The 20,052-nt window shown below is 33.2% G+C and overlaps 2 protein-coding genes across 2 annotated transcripts; both read right to left on the reverse strand.

The window, feature by feature from the left end:
• Nucleotides 1–3,306: 3,306 nt before the first annotated feature.
• Nucleotides 3,307–6,845, reverse strand: LOC111314868 (putative receptor protein kinase ZmPK1). Its single transcript, XM_022916482.2, has one exon. It carries the CDS (start codon nt 5,966–5,968, stop codon nt 3,572–3,574), a length of 2,397 nt encoding a protein of 798 aa, XP_022772217.2. The 5' UTR covers nt 5,969–6,845; the 3' UTR covers nt 3,307–3,571.
• A 6,103-nt stretch (nt 6,846–12,948) lies between these two features.
• LOC149513037 (uncharacterized) lies at nt 12,949–13,449 on the reverse strand. Its single transcript, XM_089749313.1, has 2 exons — nt 13,273–13,449; nt 12,949–13,230 (listed from the first exon to the last, which is right to left on the reverse strand). Exons 1-2 carry the CDS (start codon nt 13,447–13,449, stop codon nt 12,949–12,951), a joined length of 459 nt encoding a protein of 152 aa, XP_089605439.1.
• Nucleotides 13,450–20,052: the final 6,603 nt, after the last annotated feature.

Here is a 20,052-nt window from a genome sequence, read left to right on the forward strand (position 1 = left end):
TTTGTTGTTCAAAAGTAACAAAGAATGTAAATAATAAGAGATTATTACACAGAAAGTTAGCAAGAATTATAGATGGTTGAAGAAAATTAGACACAACAACCAAAATCAACTTATGCAATCAATTATCTACATGACATCATTGACTTTGAAAATTGGAAAAACAGATTTCTTACGGACTTGAGAAAGTCAACGAAGTTTTGCTGCAACTCCAACAATGCCTCCTCTTCAATGTCTGCTTGCACCAATAACTCAGGCAACTTGACTGCAAAGACAAGATAGTGTGTTAGCAGATAAACTTCGTAATACAAAGCCCTTGCATGGCAAAATTCTTTACAGTCTCGGCAATAGCATTATTATCAAAACATTTACTGAAAGTATCAGGAATAAGCAGCAATAATTGCAACACACATGCACGCCACAATTAGACATGGCAAGATGAGCCTAGTATAGTTCATCAAAAACTAGATTTACTTGCTGTGTATAGCGTTATAACATCATAGCATTTACATCCTCCATTGTCGGCCAAAGCCCGATTCCCATTTCTTGCTCTTCTACGTCCGGTGGCTTTTTTACTAGCCCAAAAAAATTTGTACAGTGTTGTCAATGATTCGACCTGTGGGCCTGGTTTTGAGTTTGAACTGTGTAGGTAGATTGGACCTATTGTGAAAAATGGAAGGTTCAATTCGATTGCATGCTTCGATGTTTTCTGGACTTGTTATTGAGCCTTGCTTTTTTTAAAGGGTCAAAACTCTTGCTTTGGTCGTTTATTTGAGGACGATGATCTGTATTCTATTTGTGATTTTTTTTTGTCTCCAAGCTTTTTATCAGTTCTATTTGTGATTTTTTTTTTGTCTCCAAGCTTTTTATCAGTCTATCATTTCCATTTGTGTTTTTGAGCTTAATTACTCCAATGTTGGGTTCTATGTTTCAGAGCCCTGAAGAAGAAAATTGTAGAAAATTTGGGGATATTCTTTGTTTTGTATGTTGTTGTCAATGGTTTTGGCCTTAAATATCAAAAAAATGAATTTTGATTTGACTTAGAAATCAAGGAATCGAATGGAAGAAGAGAATGCATATTAATTTTGATAGATTCAAATATTGATAAAAAAAAAAAATGATGTAAAACAAATTTTGAGTGGCCGTGACTCTGCCTGCCTCCTCCCTTGTAATAGCCCTTGTTTCCTCCTCTTTTGATTCCGGCCGGTCCAAGCCTTTTTGGCTTTATGTGATGCGTTTCATGTCCCTATAAGTTAACGCACAAAAATTATTCCCATCAGATAAAGCTGGAACGTAAATAGACAGCTCTGACATCCCTCGTAGTCAATGTGGTCCAAAGCCGTAGACAAGTCAGTCAATTCCAGAGTCAATACGATCTTGTGACCATTAAATTTCACATGGATTCCAGAATTTCTCTCATCTTCAAAACATAAATAATATAACCTTTCCCTGCCCAAAAAATCAACACGTATGTTGTTCTTTTTGGTTAAATTACATAAAATTTTTCTATGGATGACGATGCAACGTACCAGCAGGAGTTAAGCCAACCAGCTATTGAGTTCTTAAGAGGGACGGGAATTGTTACCAGCTTGGCAGTGAAAAATCGAAATGTTTTACCTGTCAACCATCAAATTTAGCTCCATCGACGCTCATTGCCTTGGCGTATTGGGGCAAGTTTACTTTTTTATGGATTGAATTTCTTGGCAGCGAGTGTCTTCTCCAGTGTCTATCATCTCTTTGATGAAAAATACTTACGGTTGAGTTTGTACAAATATCTTCGATATTTAATGGGCCCAGCCTATCAATTTCGATAACATTTCATTTATAATAATTATGATATAATTAATTAATTATAATTTAAAATTATATAAAAATTATCAAAATTTTATATAAAATTCATATTTATAAATAATAAATTTATATATTTTTATTATGATTAAATTATTATAATATTATAATATTATAATAAAATAAATTATCGGAGAAATGCTATCAGTTTTTATCTCATTACTTAATTACTTAATCTAGTGAAATGGTTTTGTTTGGTTGATAACAGTTATAAGATACTTTTCTAGAAATTAAGATTGATGTCATGATACTGATAATTACTACTTTTGAAAGAAAATTAAAAATCAAACTTTCATGTTCAAACGTATCAACAAATCCAACAATATGATGTCAAAAGGATATGCTTTTCAAGTTTCAATTTGAAGGAAAATTTTAAATTAAGTTTTTAAATAATATTTGTCAAATTTTTTATTAAAATTGAGTAAATAAAAATTAAAAATCTTACTACATAGATAAATAAAATTTAAAATTTTTAAATAAATTTGATATATTTTTAGATAAATATTTTTATTAAAAATTTTAATAGATAAATAAGTACGGATCGAGTTTGAATTATAAAAATATTTTTTATAATTTATTTTGGATATTATTAATTTTTTCATTAAACTTTATTAATCTATAATTCAAATTTTAAATTAAAGTTTTTATTAAATTATTTTTAATAAAAAATTTCATCCAACTTTCAATCTACTACCTATACAAAAAGTCAGCTCCCAAAAAAAAAAAAAAACATAGGTATTAGTTTAAAGAAGTAACGCTTTCTCAAATAAACGTCCGTCCCCTCACCAAAGGGGAATATTTATAAACAAGAATTATGGCTATTATTAAAACTAGTGGCATGTTTTAAAATGCAAATTCGAAAATTGAGGGATCATGATTTGGCAGAAGACAGAAAGAAATCAAATGAAAATATAATTTGACAAAGTCATCGAAGAGACCTGTCGGGTAATGCTTTGTCAGCTATCAACTTCTGATGCTTAAGGTAAGCCATATTTAAATATGTTTTGACATTATATACGCAAATTCACATTAAAACATTATAATTTCGACTAACCAGACATACATATGAATATATTATTAAAATATGTCACCTTTTTATCAAGAAAATGAAATTTGACTTAGAAAATCAATCCTAATGTATTAAAAGAAGATCATTGTATTGGCTTATGAACTTTTTGAAAAAACAACATTGATGCTTTTGTTTAAAGAAATAAATAAACGAATTAAAAATTTAATTTAATTAATTTATATAATCAGTTTTAAGATATAATATATAATAAATTTAAAATTCAAATTTAACTACTAATATTTTTTATTCCCTTATTATCATATAGCAGCTTTTTTTATAAAAAAAATTGACTAAACTTATTTTAGTTTTGATTTTCTGTTGTACTGATGACTTTGTTGGAGTGCTACTTTCTAAACTAAATAAACTTCAATTATATATAATACAAACTCACTGATTGATCATTGATTATAAACCAGCTGAATATATACAATAACCAGCTATGCGCAAGAGTAGTGTTATTGCCTTAACTAGAGGGCATTAAAGCCCTCCTTTAGAGTGCCAATGGCGGTTAGAAAACAGTTGTGAACTTATTTTCTTGACAGGAAAGATCCTAGTTAACAAACACTAAAACAGATAAACCTTAAATATTGACCTGATTAGAGAGATAGTGACTAGTCGCCGACTCATTTGTTTAGCAGGAAATAATTCCTCTGTGGGTCAATGGCTTTCATGACGAAGGAGAATCTCAACTACTTCACCCATCGTCGGTCTTGCGTCTTTTTCTTCCTGAACGCATCGCAGAGCTACCGTAACCAGAATTAGCATCTCAGCCCCATCATATATCCCTTCCAGCTTGGGATCAGTTATCTCATGCTTCCATGTTTCGGTCTCTTTGTCTCTTGCCATGTGCTCTCTCACCCATGCAACTAACGTTCGCCTTTCCTCTTTTGGACTTTCATTATCTGTCGCTTGGATTCCCATTGCAGGGCTTCTTCCTGTCACTAACTCCAGTAGAACGATTCCATAGCTATAGACATCTACTTTGGAGGTGATAGGCAGATTGAAGACCCACTCAGGTGCCATGTAACCTCTAGTTCCTCGGATCCTAGAGAATTTTGAATACTTAACATCGCCCCTATTTAGCATCCAAGACAGGCCAAAATCTGACACCTTAGGCTGGTATTTAGAGTCTATGAGAATGTTCTGAGGCTTTATATCACAATGGAGAACCCATTCCAAACATTCTTCATGTAAATAAGCTAAGCCTCTTGCGGTTCCCACAGCAATTTCAAATCTCTTTTTCCAATCAAGTGCTTTAAAAGAGAGGTTTTCAGCCAAGGATCCATGTTCCATGTACTCATACACCAGAAGCCTATGCTTTCCCTCCGCACAATAGCCCCACATCTCTATCAAGTTCATGTGATTAAGCTTTCCAATGGTGTTTACTTCTGCTAGGAATTCAGCTTCCCCTTGGTTAGCATCAATGAGTCGCTTGATTGCTGCAACTCGTCCATCGGACAGTGTGGCTTTGTACACGATTCCTACCGCACCTTTTCCAATCTCTTCTGAGAAATTATTTGTCGCCTTTTTCAGCTCAGCATAGGTGAATTTTCTGAAGCCAGTTGGAGCGAGAAGGTAACCTTCCTTTGGGCTTGAATTGCCGTTGGTTCTAATCAAGAAACACCATACCAAGAAAATGGTAAGAAACGCAAGTCCTCCAACTGCACATGCCACCCAAAGGGCAAATTTCAATGACTCATTTTCGCGGATTTTGGAATATTTTCGCTCCAGCCGCTGCACTTGGTTGGAACATTGTAACTCGAAATCTTGACTAGTGTCACTGTAAACGGAGACAGTAGCCTTGGGCACTTTCACGTAGAAATCAGCATTAAAATTTGGTGGGCGATGTCCGTTCAACAATTGTGTCTTGGGATAACAGTATATACCATCTGATTCATGGGCTTTAATAAATCTGTATTGAAAACCTTTGCAATCACACATCTGTGAGCACATTTTCTTGCAATCCTCTAGGGTGACATTAGGATACATGTTGAAATCATAACCATAAAATTCAACATGGCGGAGTTTCAGGAAACCAACCTCAGTTTGGTTACAAGAAAGATGAAATTCTGGTTCACATCCAAGAGACCAATCAGTATGATTCTTCATCTTATATCCTGGAATGCAAGAGCATTTCCTGCCAAAGTTAGGAATATAAATGCATATGCTGTTCGGTCCACAACATCCATGAACCATGCATGGTTGAGGGAAGGCTTGCCATGAAACAACCCAAGTTTCTCCATCCTCTTTTAGACTATACAGTCGAATATTGCCATCAAAATCTATCTTCAACATTCTTGAAATCTTTGAGCCATAATCAGCTGACAAGAAAGTAAAATTATCGGTTGAACTAAAATTGCCCAAAGAATCCAGAATTGCAATTTTGCTATTATTGAACGTGGATCTTCCAGCTTCCCAACTCAAAAGCCATGGACTTGGCCAGTAAACGCTTGAAAACTCAGGACCTTTGTACATAAGGGAAAGGACATTATCAGTGTCAAAATAAAGCTGAAAATAACCCGAAGAGTAGTTTCCTTGGCTTCTTGATGAGATGAGCTTCGAGTTCTCATTGAATGGTTGAAGAGGAAGCAGAGTATCCGTGGGTGAATTGTAGCTTTGCCACAATATAAGGCCTTCAAAGTTACGCAGGATGAGATTACCGCCATCAGCGAGTTTTAAATGGGTAGGGGACTGCGAGACTGTTTTCGTTTCCCAAACTGGGATACTACCAGCATCGTTTAAAACAAGGTTACCTGATTTCAGTAGACAGAGCTTTGAGCCTCTACCATTAACTGGTTGGTCCCGATTTGCCATCCAAACTATGGTGCAATTGTTAGCACCGCAGGATGGTTTGTTGAACCATATCGCAAAGGAATAAGCATTCTGGCCGACAGGGTGGAAACCAGCATTGAAAGTGCCATCAGGTGAAGTCAACACATCACCTGCAGTCTCCACCGCTAGACATGAGCCCGCCCATAGACCATCAGAGGATGAAGTTGAAAGTGGACAAAATAAAGCCAAAGGAAAAACGAGTAGGATCAATTGTGAGGCCATGAAAAATTTTGGGAAGATTGAAGACAGGGAAAGACTTGGCGAAGGCAGGGAGGTTATACAAATTTTATGCGAGTGTAAACGGAGAGACTAGAGGGTGTAGCACTTTTATTACAGGGCGACTGACGGGCAACTGGCTACCCACCAGGGCAATTTGGCAAGTGATTTGACAGGAAAATTGATTTTCCGATCTGATTGGTCGAAAGGGTTTCCCAGGCAGAAATTGCAAATGACATGATTGCCGTGCGTCATCGTATGCCATTGAAAATAAACCTAGATTTGCTTTTTCCGATTTTTTTTCTTTTACAGATTCAATAACTGTTCATTTTATAGAAGCCGACACCAGAAGACAAAATTCGTTGACTCTAAGGAAAATAAAACAAATGAAAAATAGAAATGATACAGCCATCAAGCAGGCAAAATGTTTGAATCTATCCTTGTCCGAATCTATCCTTGCTTAGGAAACGGGAGTTTCAGACCACAATAATTTATTTACTTATTGACATCAAATGATCCAAAGAGAGAAATTGGTGCAATAAAACAGGCTCCTCCCTAGACCAAAACGACAAACGAAGACACCAAAAAGAGAAGTAAGGCAATAAAACCAGGCTCAAGTGATTTCCTGGATGTTGCCAAAGACAAAGTAGTTGGTGCTGTGCAACAAGGCTAATACTAAATGCTTGTAGGTTAGTTGTACTTGCTAATATGTTTATCAAATGCTCGGATTATTGGTTTTAGTTTTTTTATTACAAAATACAAGTACAAAGTGAAGTTCAAAGGATGGATTCTCAACCTAATGAAATGATATTGAATTGAAAGACTTTGTCATAGATCTGAATTTTTTTTTATTTAATCAAGGAATTAATAAAGATTTAGAAGATATACGTTTTGGACAAAAAATGGTATAATAAATAGAATATAATTACTCATAGATCCTATACTTATCACATCCCGAAGCATAACAGATGCTGTACAACTGCAATATATGATTTTATAGATATGTAAGGTCAAAAATCTACCAAGATTTATAAATCTAAATAAGAAAGCATGATTGAAAACAAAAAGTTCATAATATTTAATATCTTTTAACACAAAAATGTAATACTTAAAAAAATTCATAAGTCATAAAATATCTCATTAAAGTTATAAATATTATAAATAATTAATTATAAAAATATAAACATCTAAGCATTTAAAAGAATCCTAAAGGTCCTATAACAACTAAAGTTTTGGAATATCACTCCCCAAGATTTCCATGAGTATAATCAAAATCCAAACCTATAAAAAATATTAAAGAAAGGAATAAGTACAACCACTCAGTAAGCAATCAACATTCCCTCAGTAAGATTAAACATACCACAAAATATTTAACTTAAAATAGTAACTAAATGATTTGAAATTATTTTTGATAATTTTGTATTCAAACATATTTTCATAAATCATATCTCAAAATTAGAATCTTAGATTTCAAAGTAAAATAAAACATCACAAAATCATAAAGTTTGTTAGTCTCTTGTAATATACTACAGCCATACTTAACCCTTATGGTATAGTTGAGATTCAAAAATTTTCCTTTAGTGCAATGAGACAAAGTTATATCAAAAGCAACTGGGTAGTTGCATTGAATAATAATAATTAACCCATTAGTGCAATGGGACAAAACAAAAATCACAAAAACCTCTTTAGTGCAATGAGATAAAAGTAACCCCTTTAATGTAATAGGATATAAGCATATTATCGATGGTACGGTGAACAAAAATTACTATTCTCAATTGGTGGCATGGTTCAAAATCGATATCGATATCACAAAATACATGCCAACATGACCAATAATTAACCCTTAGTAGAAGGGTCAAAACATAGTCATACTAAAAAATAAAACAAAAATATATTTTCAGATTACCTAATATAGATAAAACGATATTCACATACATTCTTAAAAACATAATCTATACAAAGTCATTTCCATAACTACTCCAAAGCAAAATTTCATATTCTGACAATCAATGGGTATTTAAATATATATTGATACAAAATAATATTAGAAAATTAAAATAATACCAAACTATACTTCAAACTCATAACAAAAAAATCATATATATATTTTTGCATGTTCAACTCGATTTACAAAACAAATGGACAAAATAATATATATTATATATTTCAACTCTAAACATATTGAGGCTAATTTTTAAGAATATAAAAACCAAAAGGATATTAAGTTACTTACCTGATGTGCTAAACCGAAATGTAAGTATCATAACGTCTAGATCCGAAGACCTATCACTAGACATTGACTTAAAGAGTCACTACCAATCTTTTTTATTTAGGTGCGATTGGCCACCTGATTGAATCTGTCCCTTTTTAAAGAGAAATCTTAAGTTTGACTTAGGTATCTTTGCAAGGTAGATCTAATGTCGACGAAACCAAAACTAGGTCTAGGAGTGCGGTTAGATGTGAGGAAGAATATAGCACCCTCATAACGCCCATCAAAAGATGGTACCAGCTTAATTTCGTGTTATCCAATAAGCCTTAAAAATTTTATCAAGTAATTAATTATTGAAAATTATTCTTAATTAACTCCAATACTTTTAGTAAAAAATTAAAAAAAATTCTCTCACCTCAACAGTATGCAAGGAAACTACTGTTTCACTTGCAGAAACTCCATCGTCGAATTATTTAACATTTTAAAAAAAGAAAAGAAAAAAAAAGGAACAATGCTTCAAGAAGTCTATTTTTTCATTTTATTGTTTTACAAAAAAACTCATACTTTTATATAAAGAAAATTGATACTTTCAACTTTTTCTCGAAAATATTTTTCTTAAAAATTTCATTTTCACAGAAAATTTTAACTTTTCCTTAAAATGCTTATTGAAAATTTTATTTTTAAAGAAAATTGATACTTTCAACTTTTCCTTAAAATATTTTTTTTAATTCATTTTCAGAGAAAATTGATATTTTCAAGAAAAATTGATATTTTCAACTTTTCCTCAAAGATTTTTTTTTTAATTTTATTTTCGAAAAAAATTGATACTTTCAACTTTCCCTCAGAAATATATTTTTTTGTTTATGCTTAAAGGAAATTGATATATTTAACATTCTCTTAAAAATATTCTTTCAAATTTTTATTCTAAAGAGATAATTGAAAATTAAAGAATGTTTAATTAAATGAATAAATTATTTCAATTTAATCAATAAAAAAAAATAATAAATAAAATAAATAATAAAACTAAAAGAATAAAAAACCTTTGGCGGCTCAACTGAGCTCGGACGGAGTGCAACTCGAGAGAGAGAATCGGCTGAAGCAGCTTGGTATGCGGCTCGGCTCGATGACTCAGCAACGGTTAGGTGAACGGGTTGATGGGTCAGTGCACTATGGGTCAGGTTAGATCTTAGCAAAACATGTGGATCCTATCACTTTCAGCTCCACAAAAATGGTGTCGTTTTCAATTGATATAAAAGGCTTGAAATTTTATTTTTTTCTCAGACTGTTTCTTATTTTTCTCTCTTTACCCTTTTGCCTCTCTCTTTAAGCGATTTTTGATCACCGTTTTTCATCGATTGTCACTGAAAAATTCATTGATTTCTGGGTTTTATAGCCAAAAACTGGATTTTTTATCGAAAAAATGTCGAAAAACTTAAATTTTCATCAAAAAATTTATCAAAATTTGAAAATTTCTAGAAAATTTCCAAAAAACTTAGAAAAAAACCTCCAAAAGGCCATTAAAGCCATGAATTTCCTAAGAACCTTCTACCAAAGAAAATCTTGATTTTGACTTTCATGTTTTCCCTCTTTTTCTCTCTATCTTTGCTCTGTGATTACTAGTTCTTATATAGGGCTTCACTCGCCCGATTACACGAGGATTTAAAAATCAAAATCCTCTATCTTGTCATCCGTTCTCCTTCGTTTCAAAATGAGATCCCTTTATCCAATTTTAAAATTAAAAAATTTTTTTTTGATAGAGTTCCACTAGAACTTGAACTCTATTTTTACTTATTTATTAACTTATCTACAACAGCTTAAAAAAATCAATAAATAAAAATAGAAACGGATGTTTACAGTTATCTTTCTTTGTATATTTTTTATGAAATAAAAATTATGCAAAGACGTAGACTACCATCATGGCCTAGTACCGAAACAGAACAAGTCGAACTAATGTGAAGTGAAGATAAGAACATTCAAATTGAACTAGAACTTGAGATGAACGGCTTGGACTAAGTCAAAAAGGACTTAACACAAGCCTGTATCAAATCGAAGTATGAAATAAACAACTTAGACTAAGCTAAAGAAAGATCTGGCATACACCAAAATCCAAAAGCAAAATGACCTGGTCTAAGCCAAAGTCTGGCATAAGTTAAAATAAAACAAAATGACCTGAATGAAATAAAAGTATGAAACATATACTTGAACTACAATGAAGAAAGATTTGACATAAGTCAAAATCTCAAAACAAAATGACCTGGATGGAACCAAAGTTTGAAATGAATACCTTAGACTAAGCTAAAGAAAGATCTGGCATATGTCGAGATCTAAAAACAGAATTACCTGGATTGAACCTAAGTTAAACATGAATAACTTAGACAAAGAAAGATTTGACAAAAATCAAAATCCAAAATTGAAAGACCTAGACTAAACCGAAGCCTAAAATAACTTGGACTGAGCCAAAGAAAGATCTGGTATAGGTCAAAATCTAAAAATAGAATGACCTGGATTGAATCGAAGTCTGAAATGAATAACTTGGGCTAAGCTAGAGAAAGATTTGACATAGATCAAAATTCAAAAATAAGATGACCTGGATTGAATCGAAGTCTGAAATGAATGACTTGGACTAAGTTAAAAAAAGATCTAGCATATGCCAAAATCTGAAAATAGAATGACCTGGATTAAATCGAAGCTCGAAATGAATAATTTGGACTATCAGTGCAGGTTGTATTCGAAACAACTATCGCTTCATTCTTGACAACTTCAATCATCTGTGGGGTCTGAACACCTTTTTGTAAAAGCAAATGACATGCATACGTGAAGTGTTATAAAATGCCAATTTCCTGGAATGCCTACATGAAATGTTAAGAGACAATGGGCCTATCTAATTATGGTAAAAAGATTCTCAAGCTCTTTGCTGTTTTCATTTTTGCTTCAGTGATGAACCTTTTAACTTCTAAACATATTTGGTTAAGGAATCAAACTATCATTGTCTTTTAGCTTTGGCCAAACCAAGATCAATATTTCACTAAGTTTCCATTGCTCTCATTTCGCTTACCTATGTCGTTCTTGGTTTTCCAAAGTAATCAAGAGAATTTTCATATCATTGTTTATTCATTCATTATCATTTCGATAAAATGACAAATGTAAAGTAAATGCACATTTCTTTTGACCTGGGTAAAAGGGTAAAGAAAAAGAAAATGAAAACAATAAAGGAGGTCAATGTTGACATCAAGAAAGAAATGGATTTTATTAATTGAATGGGACTGAGTTACAAAGATAGGCTAAAGTGGATTGTCAAACAATCATGATCAAAGTAACCTGGAGTTCTCTTCCCGAAACCATCCACATGAAATTCTTGATCTTATCTTGAACCTCTGTGTTTTTTTTCGAGCCTTCAACTTAGATATCCTCAAACTGCTCTTTGTGGGATTTTTAATTCGAGCCCTCTCTTTTTGAAACTCTAATCACTCTTTACGGGTTTTCAATTCGAGCTTTTTTTTTTATTATTTTTTTAAACTCAAATTGCCCTTTACAAGTTTTTAATTTGATTTTTTTTGTTAAGCAAAATACTTCTTCACAGGGTCTGAATTTATTGGATTGAGTAAATTCTCTCCATCCATTTTTGTCGGGATTAAAAATCCTCCTAAGAACGCCTTCTTGACAACATACGGACCTTCTCAATTTGGAGTCCATTTTTTTCTATTGTCATGTTGACTTGGGAGAATCCTTTTCAAAACCAACTCTCCTTTATGAAAACATTGAGGTTAAATTTTTTTATCATGCGTCCGTATCATTCTCTTTTGGTATAACTCCCCATGACATAGCACTATTAATATTTTTTCCTCAATAAAATTTAATTGCTCGTAATATTCCCGGATCCATTCAACTTCTTCCAAATTAACTTTCTTTAAGATTCTCAAAAAGGGAATTTTTATTTCTACAAGTAGCACTGCTTTCATCCCATAGACCAAAGAAAATGGGTTCACCCCGATAGAAGTACGTGTTGATGTCCGATAAACGTGCAAAGAAAAAGATAACTTCTCATGCTAATCTTTATAGGTTTCAATTTTTTTTTAAGAATTTTTTTTAATATTTTTGTTTGTTGCTTCTACTGCTTTATTCATTTTTGGACGGTAAGGTGTCGAGTTGTGATGCTTGATTTTAAATCGGGCACATATCTCTTTCATCATCTTGCAATTAAGATTTTTGGTATTATCTGAGATAATTCTTTTTGAGAGCCCATATCTACATATTACCTTTCTCTTAATGAACTTACACACCACCGATAAGATCACACTAGCATATGATGTAGCTTCAACCTATATTTTGAAATAGTCAATCATTATAAAAATGAACCTATGTTTATTCGAAGCCTTCGGTGCGATGGGTCCAATAACATCAATGCCCCATATCGAAAATAGCCATGGAGGGGCTATGACATGTAGAGTATTTGAAAGGGTATGTATTTTATCTGCGTAGATTTCGCACTTGCGGCATTTTTTAGCATAATCTATATATATTTTTTCTATGGTCGACCAGTAATACCCTGCCTTCATAATTTATTTTACCATCATGTGACCACTTGCATAAGCTCCACAGCTCTCATCATGAACTTCTTTCATGATCTTTTGTGCTTCTATTGCATTCACATATCTCAAGAGAACTAGATCTCGATTCCTCTTATACAAGATATTTCTATCAAGAAAGAAACCCATGGCTAATCTCCTAATAATCTTCTTGTCATTTTCAGTAGCGTGCTTTGGGTATTTTTGATTCTTCAGATACTATAAAATGTCTGATACCAAGGCCTCCCATCAACCTCTTCTTCGATATTTAAATAATGTGCTGAAAATTCTCTCACATCAAGCTTTATGGGTTGAATTTCAATATCTATCTTTATTTTGATCATAGCTACCAATATGGCTAGGGCATCAACAATTTGATTATCTTCTCTACGTAAATGTTCAAATTGAATCTTCTCAAATTGTTTAACCAAGACAGTGACATACTTGTGATATTTTATCAGCTTTACATCCTTTGTCTCCCATTTGCCTCTTAACTAGTAAATAACCAAAGCTGAGTCTTCATAGACTTATCGTACTTTGATTTTTCTTTCAATTGCAGCTTGTAAGCCCATAACACAGGCTTCATATTCATCTACATTATTAGTGCAATTAAAGTTTAGCTTTGCTATGATGGGGATATAATTCGCTTCTGGAGATATCAAGATTACCCTAATTTCATGTCCTAAAGCATTTACAGCTTTATCAAAATACATCTTCTAAGACTGCTCAATAGACTCTTCCTTATCAACTTAGGAAACAACCATAAGATCTTCATCTAAAAAATTAAGCTTTATTAGCTCATAATCATTAGCCGTCCGTTCTGCCAGAAATTCAGCTATGGTACTTTTTTTAATTACTTTCTGAGTCACGTAGATGATGTTGTATTCGAAAAGCATTACCTACCATTGAGCAATTCTTCCAGATAGTGAAGATTTTTTGAAAACATATTTGAGAGGATCCAATTTTGCTATAAGTCATGTGATATGGTATAACATATATTGTCTAAGCCTATGAGTCGTCCAAGCCAAGGCACAACACATCTTTTTCAGTGAGGAATACTTTGATTCATAGTCAGTAAATTTCTTACTTAAATAATAGATGGCTCATTTTTTCGTATTTGTCTCATCTTGTTGCCCTAATATACATCTCATTGAACCTTTGTCATAGTCAAATATAGAATCAATGGTTTTTTTGAAATAGGTGATACTAGTACAGATGGATTTGATAGATACTCTTTAACTTTATTAAAAGCTTTCTGACATTCATCATCCTATTTACTGAAGCTATGTTTACGAAAAAATTTAAAAATAAGATCACATTTAAGAGTGAGTTGAGAAATGAATTGAGATATATAATTCAATATCCCAAAAAAACCTTGTACCTCTTTTGGTGTGCATAAAGGTGATAAATCTTGGATGGCTTGGATCTTATTAAGATCTACCTCAATCCTTCTTTCACTAATTACAAAACCCAATAGCTTTCTTGACTTAGCTCCGAATGTGCATTTTGATGGTTCAATTTCAGCTAAAATTTTTTTAACCTCTCGAATAATTTCTTGAGGTTAGCAATGTGATCTTCTCCCTCTCTAGACTTTACAATCATGTCATTTACATACACTTCTATTTTTGTATGCATCATGTCATGAAAGAGAGTCACTATAGCTCTTTGGTAAGTGGCTCCAACATTTTTTAACCCGAAAGGTATTACTTTGTAACAAAAAGTTCCCCACATAGTGACAAATGTAGTTTTTTCCATGTCATCCTTAGCCATTTTAATTTGATTGTACCCTAAAAATCCATCCATAAAAGAAAATATGGAGTGTTTGGCTGTGTTATCTACTAAAGTGTCAATATAAGGCAAAAGAAAGTTATCTTTTAGGCTTGCTTTATTCAAATCCTAATAGTCGACACACATCCAAACTTTTCCATCCTTCTTCAGAACTGGGACTATGTTTGCTACCCAATCTCGATATTTAGCCACCTCTAAAAAACTTGCATCAAACTATTTTTTCATTTCTTCTTTAATCTTCAATAATATTTCAGGCTTTATTCATCTCAATTTTTGTTGCATTGGCTTATACTCTGGCTTTAAAGGTAGCTTATGCTCCACTATTTCAGTACTAAGTCCAGGCATATCTTGGTAGGACCATGCAAAGACGTTCACATATTCATAGAGTAATTTTTTTAATTTTTTTCTATCATTCAGGGGTAATGATGTACCCATTTTAACTTTTTTTTATTATTATCATCTCTTAAATTTATTAATTCAATACTTTTCTGGTGAGGTTCAATTGGTTTTTTCTCTTGTTTTACCGATTTTACTAGGTCATGAAATAAAGTGTCATCATTTGAGTTCTCTTCATGATCAAGTTCACCAGTGTAGATTAGATTTTTAAAATCAAATCCTGCGTTACTATCATAATTATCTTTATATTTATTATCTGGATACCTGAGAGTAAGTAAGAAAGGAGAAATGTCGGTAAGATGTATGGAATGAAAAATTAAATAATGCACAGAAAAAATGCAAATGCATCACATCGATCTTTTTATTGAAATGAATGAATGGCCTATACAATAAAAAATAAACCTAGTACTCTTGGGCATAAGTATAGGAATTTCATTTGTTACATTACTTTTTGAAAGACTCAAAGATAATAGGCAGCTCAATGATCTCTCAATTCTTCAACTCTGAGCCTTGTGGGGTTGGATACACCAGTAACTATTTATTTTGACTTTCAATCACCTCCTCTTCCATCATTTGAATGGTAAGTTCAAAAAAGGGTTCTTCTAACCCCATATCCTGTTATCATCTTCAGGATAAATACATTTTCATGATCGAAATGTATCATAAAGATAATGAATAATCATCTTTTCTAACTCTAGCTTCTGTCTTTTAAATTTGGCCATCTTTTTTTTTTCTTACTTTCAATCAGCCTTTCCTTATCCACCTTGGTTGGCTTATAACCTAAGCTAAATCTCTCCTGGTTGTTAATCACAATTGATAATTTTTGAACCCCCTACTGTTTCTTTTCTAACCTTTTTCCAGGATGCCACCCTTTCTCAATTGTTTAATTAACAACCATCTTGGTAATGGCTAATAGTTGTGGTGTATACAACCTAGATCTTTTGCCAACATAAGTTGCATTAACCAATTCAAAGGATCTATAAGAACACTCTACAACTTCATCTACGGCTTCCACATATAGAGTATTTGTTGGTTGTGTCACTAGTAGATCTTCTTCTTTTAACATATTCACCAGCTTCCCCTCAACAATAAACTTTATTTTCTAGTGTAGCGAGGATGGGACAGCACCCGCCATGTGTATCCATAGCCTCTTTAATAAATAGCTATATGATGGTGAAATATCCATCACTTGAAACTTAACATTGAAATTACATGGCCTAATTTATAGCTGTATTTCAATATCTCTTATCACCTCCCGCCTAGCTCCATCAAAAGCTCTAATGACCATATGGCTGGTTTTCATGTAAGATATGTTAACAGGTAACCCAGCCAGAGTGGACATAGGCATCACATTAATCGTAGAGCCATTGTCAATAAAAACCTTAGCCATTGTATAGCTTTTATATCTAACTGTAATATGCAAAGCTTTAGTATTTTTTCTTTCTTCTGGAATGGATCTCATCATCATTAAAAGTGATGTAGTTTGAGGCCATCAGATTCCCTACAAGGTTATCTACGTATTTCACAGATACATTATGGGATACGTATGCCTGATTTAAAACCTTTAATAAAGCTTTACTATGAGGCTCTGAATTTAGCAATAGTGATAAAAGCGAGATTCTTGCTAGCATTTTGTTCAGCTATTCCACAATACTATATTCGCTATGCTTAATTAACCTTAGGAACTCACAAGCCTCTTTTTTAGAAATGGGCTTCTGGTACTCCTGACTTGGTGCTAACATAAAATCTTTCTTATTCCCTTCTTTCTCTTTAATTTTTGCTTTCTCCTTCCCAGCTTTCTCTAACATTTCTAGAGAGTAACACTTTCCACTTTTCGTTATGCCATCCACTCTAGTTATATTTGTCATGTCAAAATTACTTAATGTATCTCTTTCATTTGACCCCGTCGTTACAACCTCACAATTGTATTTCCATGGTACCGCCTTGTTATTTTGGTACGAGAAAAGCCTAGGGATTTTAAAAGTTATAATGGATTTAAAGGTAGGCTGACTCTCCATTAGCTTTGGCCTCTTATAATATATTGTCATTGGTTTTGGGGTAGGCTCTAAAACCTGCTCAGTGGTGAATACCTCTGCATTCCTGAGTTTCCTTTATCTTCATAAAACTCAATTTGGAATGAATCCATTAATTATTGTAAAATTTGGTGGAACTAATTATAGTTTTCAATCGAATGCCCCACAACTTTCTTATGGTATTTATATTTTTGGGTCGCATTATACTCTTCACGGTATGTACGTGGGTTTACTGGGTATAACATTTTTACTTCAAGCAAAACATCAAACACTTTATCTAAAGAGGTCTTAATTTCATCTACTCTTTTTTTAATCTGGCTGATTTGATCTTTATGTATAACATTAATTGTTGCCCTAGTATGAGTTGGTAGAGGGTTACCCTTGACATTAGGTGCCCCTTCTTCTTCAAAGCTTATAAAACCCTTTTTTATCAAGTTTTGCACCTTGTGCTTCAAAGAGATGCAATTCTCTATGGAATGGCCTGCAATCTCATAATGATAATCACAATGAGCATTTAGGTTATACCATTTGAGAAAAGGTGGTTTCACGGGATCTACAGGGACACGAGCTATTAAATTTTTCTCTACGACCTGTGAGAATAAGTCTGCATAAGTCATGAGGATTGGGTCAAATGTGATTTTCTCTTAGTTGTTTTATGGTTCTCTTAAATTACTTGGCTAGGTATTCTGTTTAGGGGTAAATCTGGCTTGAGGTATAGCAGATGAATTGTATATGTGTGCGAGTGATTGTGGTTGAAGGGTTGGTCGATAGACTTACTGGTATGATGGTTGATATGGGTAATGGGTAATGGCTGCTTGGGCTGGATACATAAGCGGGTTATAAAAAGGAACATAACCTCTGAATTGTTGACCTTCATAACTTATAACATGAGTTTCTCCTTCTTTCTTCTTAGATGGGCCACTCTTCTTTACACTAATTATCTTTTTCCCATCTAATTTATCATTTTTAATGGCATTTTCAATCATCTCACTTAATATAACCATGTCGGTGAAATTTTTCGTAGCATTTCCTATTAACCTTTCATAGTATGAAGACTTAAGAGAACTAACAAAAAGCATTGTTACCTCTTTTTCTGTGAGAGGTGGTTGGATTTACGAAGCAATATCTCTCCATCTTTAAGCATATTGCTTTAAACTTTCTGTAGTTTTCTTTTCCATACTTTGTAAGGAGAACCGGTCAAGTGCTAAGTCCATAATGTGTCTATATTGGGTTACAAATGCTTTTGCCAAGTCATTCTTGGATCAGATACGGGTTCGATCCAACTGCACATACCACCTTATCGCGGAGCCTATAAGGCTATCTTAAATGACATACATCAATAATTTTTTATCATGAGCATGGGCGACCATTTTACGATAATACATGGTAATGTGGGTTAACGATAATTTAGTCCCATCAAACTTTTCAAATTCAGGGACTTTAAACTTCGGTGGGATGACTACATCTGGAGCTAAACATAATTGGGCTGCATCTATAGTGCCAAAAAATCCATACCTTCAATGGCTTAAACTCTCTCCTCTAAAATATTCATTTTCTGTTGGGAGCTTGACTCTTCAATTACCTTAGAGGTTTTTGCTTTCAACCTGTCATTCTCCTTAAGGTCATCAAAATCAGGGACTTCAATTGGGTCTGCTGCCTTTACCCTAAAGGTGAGGTTAGTGTAACTGCGATACGATACTTCAGGATAGGTGTAAGCTTATGCCTCAAAAAATGGTATGTGTGGGGCCTGTTTCTCATAAGAAGATTGACCTTAGATTGGATCGAACCTAAGAGAGTATAGAAGATCCACAATATTTTATCTTTCATTCGGATTAGGGGTCTCTTTTACTATTTTACCCTTATCTAATTCTTTCAACATTTCTATCAACTTCGTCAACTCTCTCTTTATCTCATCTTGGGCTTTCTCGATCTTGTCCATAAGGGTATTTTACTTATGTTCCATTTATCTTGCCCACGATCGAGTGTTATATGGGTGACGTGCAGGTTGGCTTGAATTTGCCAACAGTTGAGCTATCCTTAAACCTTTAATACCATGTTTCAGAATTAGCCAGTTTATATGACTATCTCATAAAAACCTAAGATGGTTATTTTGTTAAATGTAATGAATGAGAATGCAGTGAATGAAAATGCATGTATGTAAAAAACATTTACCTTAAGACAGTGTTCAACCAAAAGATTTCATTTATTCCAAAGAAGTTTGTTTACATAGAGTTTATCATCCTAAAGTTATAACCATAGAATTGTTTGATCTGCTCATATTGGTCTTTTGCTTCCTCAATAAAATTCAGCGACGCTATCTATGTTTCTCTACTGGGGCCACTATTTGCTTCAATGCTTCGTCTCTTCTACCATTTCTCTTGCCTTAGACACTCCTTTGCAAATTTTGGTCGTTAGGTGCTCAATATACCTCTATCTCCTCAAGTTTTCCCTTTTGTGATACCATACTTGGTACAATAATTCTTTATATTCTCTGGCTAATGCAGCAATATATTCTTATTGTTCATTCAACATTTGTCGTAACCTACTTAGGTAACTGTTCAACATATTACTTTTTGTCTACATTGGGTACTTTCTTCTTTCAATTCAGTATATTCTTCCTTCAATCGCTCATTCTCTTCAGTCAGCTTAACAATTGTTATCTCTTTGGCCTTTACCTTCACACATAACCTTTTTATGTTCTTGGTGTAACTTCTCTAGGTCTTCAATAGTTGTATCATGTTCTCTAACGATCTTGTAAACTTTAGCTTCAGATTTTTTAGCTCTATCTTTCCACTGATATTTCTCCTCTCGAAGCTTCTAAATCTCTTACTTTAGCCTATCTTTTTCAGCCTTGAATTCTTTTCTTGCAAGTTTTAATTCTAATGATGTTTCTTCGAGCATTTCTCCTATTAGTGGTTGAAAACTCTAAAGAGTGAATACCACTTTTTATCCTTGTCTTGCTCTCCAAACTTTATACCCATGAGTGACCTTATCAGTGAACGATCCAAGATTCACCCTGTGGGGATTTTTTCATGCTTTAATCACATCGTTCATCCTCTAAATGGCTTTTGACTCATTGTAAGAAAAATCTAACTGATG

This window comes from Durio zibethinus, chromosome 20 (genome assembly GCF_047325235.1).
Source record: "Durio zibethinus cultivar Kanyao isolate XHJ-2024 chromosome 20, ASM4732523v1, whole genome shotgun sequence".
NCBI classification, from domain to species: Eukaryota; Viridiplantae; Streptophyta; class Magnoliopsida; order Malvales; family Malvaceae; genus Durio; species Durio zibethinus.

Excerpts from the sequence above, each read along its gene's own strand:
- LOC111314868 (XM_022916482.2), bottom strand. The coding sequence starts at position 5,968 with ATGGCCTCACAATTGATCCTACTCGTTTTTCCTTTGGCTTTATTTTGT.
- LOC149513037 (XM_089749313.1), bottom strand. The coding sequence starts at position 13,449 with ATGTATTTTGATAAAGCTGTAAATGCTTTAGGACATGAAATTAGGGTA. Across the intron at positions 13,231-13,272 it reads CAATTGAAAGAAAAATCAAA|TTAAGAGGCAAATGGGAGAC; the intron begins GTACGATAAGTC and ends GTTATTTACTAG.